The sequence below is a fragment of the Takifugu flavidus genome, unplaced genomic scaffold (genome assembly GCF_003711565.1).
Source record: "Takifugu flavidus isolate HTHZ2018 unplaced genomic scaffold, ASM371156v2 ctg738, whole genome shotgun sequence".
Taxonomy (NCBI): domain Eukaryota; kingdom Metazoa; phylum Chordata; class Actinopteri; order Tetraodontiformes; family Tetraodontidae; genus Takifugu; species Takifugu flavidus.
Genome location: NW_026622348.1, coordinates 1 through 6,652, shown reverse-complemented (window position 1 = coordinate 6,652; position 6,652 = coordinate 1). Strand labels below are relative to the sequence as shown.

Below are 6,652 nucleotides of genomic sequence, written 5' to 3'. Positions count from 1 at the left end.
TCACTCCTGAATCCTGCAGCTGGTTCCGACTCAGGTCCAGTTCTCTGAGATGGGAGGGATTGGACCTCAGCGCCGAGGCCAGAGAGCCACAGCTGATCTCTGATAACCTGCACTTAACCAATCTGAAAAATGCAGGATAAGGTTATACGGTGCAGGTCTGCATGTTATCTGCGTCAGTACTAAACCTACGTTAGTTCTTAGTTGGGTCAGACCTGAATTCACGATATTACAAGGAATTTTTTTAATGTGGTGCATCACAGCAGTGTTGAGAACAGCCTCACTTCACCATCTTAGCAGCTGGTATATAGGTAGAAAAATGAAGACTGACCTGAGCCTCTCCAGTTTACAGTTTGGACTCTCCAGTCCAGAACAGAGCCGCTTCACTCCTGAATCCTGCAGCTGGTTGTAGCTCAGGTCCAGAACCCTCAGATGGGAGCGGTTGGACTTCAGAGCTGAGGCCACAGAATCACAGCTGGTCTCTGATAACCTGCAGCTACTTAGGCTAAAATAACAATTATTTTGAGAGAAGACAAATAAAAATCAACATGTACCAGAGCAAAACACAGCTTACAAGCAACAAACCTCTGGTCCTGCACCGGCTTATCTGCCGTATGTTCCTATTTTGGGTTCTTTCAGGGCGGTTGGACAAGATCTACAGCGTATGTAAAGTGTGTGTAGGTCAAAATACCTTCCAAGTTTGTGAGACCACATTTCTCAATAGCACTCAACTCTTGTCAGGAGTTGGGACAAAGCGACCCACTCCTGACAGCTTGTGGGCGATGCTGCAGCGACCCTGCAATCCCTACACTCTCTGGTGAAACCAAATCAAAGGTTTTAGACACTGCTGGATGCTGGAAGGGGGGCTATAGTCTGGACGCATCGTTCCCCTGACTGCACATTTCTCCAACAATGATTGACAGCTGGTGTCACTTGTTCTCCAGGTGAGAGAAGGAAAGAGAGCCCCCCCACAGTGTGTTTGATTGCCCCACTGCAAGCTCAATGCTGCCAGAAAACATTGCAGGAGCATCAATTCCCCTCAGGGCATCAACAAGGACCTCAGGAAAAGGTGCAGCTGCCACCTACTAGAGACAAGCACACTGAGCTGAGATTCAAAGCCCTCTCCTCCCAAGAGAAGAGCTTGTTTGTTGGAGGCTCTTCTGGGCGATACCTGGTGCCACAGCTCCAGCTCAGCCCGTCTCTGGAGCTGAGGTGGAGCTTAGCAAGTTTCATGGTTCTCCACCACTTCCTCTGGCTGAGGACCTTCTCAGCTGGTGGTTTCTGCTCCACCTTCCAAGTTGAGCAGGTGATACTTCTGCATTCCTGCCACCAGTGTCTCTGCAGAAAGAGTCTTCTCTACTGTTTTATATTAGATTGTAGAAAATTAGGATTTTTGGTTGATGTCTTAGATGTTGTTGACTAAGAGCAGGTTTTTCTTGAATAACATAGAAAGATTCGATGAGAAGAGCAAATGTATTATTTTATGAGCTACTTCCACTATTATATACACATACTTCCATATTGTCTTAGATTGCAAGCTGCATTTATTGCATCGTTCATAGAAAGTCATATTTGTGAGGAGAAAAACTCAAATAAGGTCATTTTCTTTAATGATCATTACAAAAGAAGGAGGCGATGAACAAACAGATTTATCTAAATATTCGTGAAAACTTATGGATGGAAACCTTTTTTAAAATGGTTGCATTGTGTAGAATCGGTGCAGAATCAACTTGTTGACTTCTGATTTGGACTCCAATGGAAGTGAGGTGCAACAATTGTGGATGCTGAAAGCTTCAGATCTTCATGAAGGTTTCTGTGGTTGGACTGACCTGCTGCCCCTTTAAGAGGGAGGCAGGTTTGGGCTTCTGGCTGGAATGAAGCCACCTAAGATGAGAATGACTGCAGGCTTTCGGTACCAAGGTTTAACAGGGTGCTCACTTCACTCTTGGGCTTTTCTCTTTTTTGGGATGGCTTTTCTCAGGAGAGAAGGGGCATGGCACACTGCAGCAGCTTTCTTTTTGGGTTTCTAGTTTTCCTTCTGATCTTTAAAAGACAGGAAGAACCATTTTTGATTGGTCTGAATGTTTGGGCGGTTTTGTGGCCAGCCTAAAATAAAACAAGACAAATCTACAACTGATACTTCCTTTCTAGTCATTGATGACCATCCTCACATGGGACAGATTTCCACAACCAATTTAATACTGCAAATCTGTCCTGTGTGGTCTTTTTACTGAGAACTGTAACACTACGTTTATAACAAAGATCAAACATGGAAACAGTTATTGTCTAACTAGTTACACCTGGGAAAGTACTGGATCATCTCTGACTGACCAGAGAGTCTCCAGCTCACAGAGAGGATCCTGGAGAAAACCACAGAGCAGCTTCACTCCTGGATCCTTCAGCTGGTTCCAACTCAGGTCCAGAACCCTCAGATGGGAGGGATTGGACCTCAGCACCGAGGCCAGAGAGCCACAGCTGATCTCTGATAACCAGCAGCCACTCAGGCTGGATCAGGAATCATGGCAAGAAATGATCTCTTATTGGAGGAAAAGTCATATTACACTTGCTCAAAATCATTATTTCATTTTATTTCATTATTTAATCAGGGCCCTTGGAGTCAGGAGAGCTCTGCCCCCCACTGATAAACTGGGATATTACAGCAACAACACAGTTAAAAAGTATCTATAAAATTGACTTTCAATGGCTCATTTAAATTCATACTACACTTCTCTTCTCCAAAAGTCAATGGAGTTTATCTTGAAGCCTTTCATTGTTTAGTTGTTATGTCGAAGATAAAAGAAAGCTGACCTGAGAGTCTCCAGCTTACAGAGAGGATCCTGGAGAGCACCACAGAGCAGCTTCACTCCTGGATCCTTCAGCTTGTTCCCACTCAGCTCCAGAACCCTCAGATGGGAGGGATTGGACCTCAGCGCCGAGGCCAGAGAGTCACAGCTGATCTCTGATAAACTGCAGTCCCACAGCCTGGAAAAGGAATAAATGGGGCAAATAAAAACACATTTCTAAATCTGAAAGTGAAGAGAAAAGCAGAAAATGTAAAGAAATTTAGAAAAGACCAACAGAGGCCTCCTGACCTGAGCGTCTCCAGTCTGCAGTTTGGATGCATCATTGCAGAAGACAGTAACTTTACGTCGGCATCTGTCAGGCTTTTGTTCCATCTTAAGCTCAGCTCCCGTAGATGAGAAGGGTTTGACGTCATTGCTGAGGCTACAACTTCCCAATGACTCTTTGAAAGAAAACCACCAGACAGTCTGTTGTGTATGAAATAAAAATAGTGAGTCAAACTTTGGGATTTCTCATCAACTTATCTGAGAATCTACCTCAACACAAATGTAGCTCATTTCCTGGAAAAGCTAAATTCAACACCGTAGAGCAACAGTTTGAACGACCATCAGATCTGAAATGCAACTGAATTGTTCTCAACATTTGTCTTATTTTAGAACAGCTCATAATTACTCAATATTTAAAATGATTGTAGCAAATGGTTTAAAGAAACGTGCATCTTTTTATCTGTCTATCGGCTCTTTGGATATTTTGCATTTCATCCAATTTGTACGATGGTGCGTCAAGTCTTAATTCAGCGATCCGATCGATGACATCAGAGTCTCTGGTTGCATCGATTGCCCTCAGCTTCTGTTATATCTGCCTGTTTCCCTTCAAATCATTTTCACTGCACCTTTTGTTGCTAGTGATGAAGTTGCCACCTAACGGGTGTGGAAAGGCTCAAACAACTTTGTGGGTCACATAAAGGCTCCAAACGGAACCGCCACAAAGACCTAAAACACCCATTTAAACCAACGAGGCCGGCTGTTTTTACGTTGAACAAATGAAGCAAAATAGTCACGAGTCATTAATTAAAATGTGTTTTTCTGTCGTTAGAATACGATGTATACAAACAAACAAAAGTTATTTAATGACATGACAGTAATTTCATGATAGTCAGTTAACTTGTGGCTCCTATTATTCCTGCCTTATGTTGGTTTGTCTGGATTGACCTTTGAACTTATATCCAGCCAGTGTTGAACATTTCTGGATGAATTGTTGTTGTTTTTAATTTATGGACGCTGCAATGGAGATAAAGAATTGAAGGAATGACCACTGGAGGGGGTATTGCTACCTGACATGATCCACTCGCTTGATTTAAACGCTGATGTCCGGCCCCAAAAATCTTTACTTACTGGAACTTCCTGCAGTTCCTCACAGCTGGAATCAGGCGACGTCGTCCCTCCTCTGTGGTGTTGTACTGCCACAGGTCCAGCTCATCCAGAACCTCCTCTGACATCTGCAGCAGGTAAGCCAGAGCTGAACAGTGGATCTCTGACAGTCTCCTCTCTGATTTCTCCCCTGACTTCAGGAACTCTTGGATCTCCTGATGGACTGACTGATCCTTCATCTCCATCAGACAGTGGAAGATGTTGATGCTTCTGTCTGGGGAGATTTCATCACTGTTCACCTCCTTCAGGTTGTTGAGGACCTTCTGGATGGTTTCTGGGTGGCTGTTCCTCTGATCCAACAGTCCACCCAAGATCCTCTGATTGGACTCCAGAGAGAGACCATGAAGGAAGCGAACAAACAAGTCCAGGTGGCCATTTTCACTTTCAAGAGATTTCATTAGTGCTCTCCTGAGGAAGTCATCAAGAGATTTGACTGGATCGTTATTAAACAACCCAACAAACCAGGAAAAGGGGTTTGGTTGCAAATATTTTAGGAGAGACTCCATAATCCTTTTATTGATGGTGTAACAGTGGAACATGTAGACGGCAGCCAGAAACTCCTGAACGCTCAGATGAACAAAGCAGTAGACTGATTTCTGGAAGATCACACTCTCTCTCTTGAAGATCTCTGTACAAACTCCTGAGTACACCGACACCTCGGAGACGTCCAGTCCACATCGCTCCAGGTCTTCTGAGCAGAACATGATGTTTCCTTTCTCCAGATGTTCAAACGCCAGCCGACCCAACTTCAGAAGGAGTTCTTTGTCAGCCTCAGTCAGTTCCTCTGGTCTCTGCTTTCCTCCATACTTCTGCTTCTTCCTCTTTATCTGAACCCTCAGGAAGTGTGAGTAGAGGTCAGTCAGGGTTTTGGGCAGCTCTCCTCTCTGGTCTCTGGTCATCATGTCCTCCAGAACTATAGCAGTGATCCAGCAGAAAACTGGGATCAGACACATGATGTGGAGGCTCCTGGAGGCCTTGATGTGTGAGATGATTCTCTTGGACAGATCTTCATCACTGAACCTCCTCCTGAAGTACTCCTCCTTCTGGGAGTCAGTGAAGCCTCGTACTTCTGTGATCCTGTCAACACACGAGGGAGGAATCTGATGGGCTGCTGCAGGTCTGGAGGTGATCCAGATGAGAGCTGAGGGAAGCAGGTTCCCCTGGATGAGGTTCACCAGGAGCAGGTCAACTGACGATACTTGTGTGACATCAGAGATGACCTGATGGTTGTTGAAACCCAGTGAAAATCTGCTTTCATCCAGGCCATCAAAGATGAACAGAAGTTTCCAGACAGTCAGATCTTCTGCTCTGATCTTCTGTAATGTTGGATGGAAAACATGAAGCAGTGAGAGAAGACTGTGCTGCTCATCTCTGACCAAGTTCAGCTCCCTGCATGAGAGCGGAAGCACCAGACTGATGTCTTGGTTCTCCAAACCTTCTGCCCAGTCCAGACTGAACTTCTGCACTGAGAAGGTTTTTCCAACGCCGGCGACACCGTTGGTCAGAACCACTCTGATGTGTCTCTGTTGCTCAGATAAGACTTTGAAGATGTCCTGGCACTTGATTGGAGTGTCCTGGATGTTCTTCTTGGAGGTTCTCTCAAGCTGTCTCACCTCATGTTGTGTGTCCACCTCCTCACTTTGTCCCTCAGTGATGTAGAGCTCAGTGTAGATCTTGTTCAGCAGGGTTCCACTTCCTGCTTCATGAGTTCCTTCAGTCACATGTTCACATCTTCTCTTCAGACTCATCTTATGACCTTCTATCACCTCCTGCAGATCACCTCCTGAACATAAGTAAACCAAAGATTTCCATCTATAATAAATCATCAACACAACTACAAATTCATGACATCACAAATTAAATCTCATATTGAACAGTTTTACTTTGTTTGGGCTTCATTTCAGCATCTCCAGATCTGCTTCCAGATTGTGAACGAGAGGACTCTCCTGGTGGAGCTGACTGGTCCCAGTTTGATAGGATGTGCTCCCCCCTCTCACTATGAAACACATCTCTATTAGTCCTTTGATTTATAGGATGAAAGAACCTGATCAAGACTCAATATTGTTCCAGCATTTATGTCTGAATTCATCTTTCAGTTTAAACATGATTCTTGTTTCTAATCAACAATATTCTCATTAAGTCTGTAACTATATGACTGTCTGAGGTTTAAGTGTTAAACATCTCCAATAATAAACTCACAACCTGCTGCTGTTAATGTGACTAACAGCTGCCACACAAACACATCATCACGCTTTAGTTTTCTTACATTTTCTCTGAACTTCTGAAGTTTATTCTTCCACCTTTGGAGTGGTCACTCTTCAGGGACACACAGCTGGGCACTGTGGACTCTGCTCTGTCCTCGTCCATCCTGAGGAAACAACAGAAATAGTGATGAGACTGTGATGAAGGTAAATAATCTGGAG

The 6,652-nt window shown here is 44.3% G+C and overlaps 1 protein-coding gene across 1 annotated transcript; it reads right to left on the bottom strand.

Annotated features, from left to right (window-relative positions):
• Positions 1-17: 17 nt before the first annotated feature.
• LOC130521153 (NLR family CARD domain-containing protein 3-like) lies at positions 18-6,593 on the bottom strand (the record flags this gene model as incomplete). The annotated part of the gene is made up of 7 exons (XM_057024787.1): positions 6,496-6,593; positions 6,113-6,225; positions 4,194-6,012; positions 3,090-3,266; positions 2,806-2,979; positions 329-502; positions 18-122 (listed from the first exon to the last, which is right to left on the bottom strand). Coding segments are annotated over exons 2-7 (2,465 nt in total), but the record flags the coding sequence as incomplete, so codon positions are not given.
• Between the last annotated feature and the right edge of the window lie 59 nt (positions 6,594-6,652).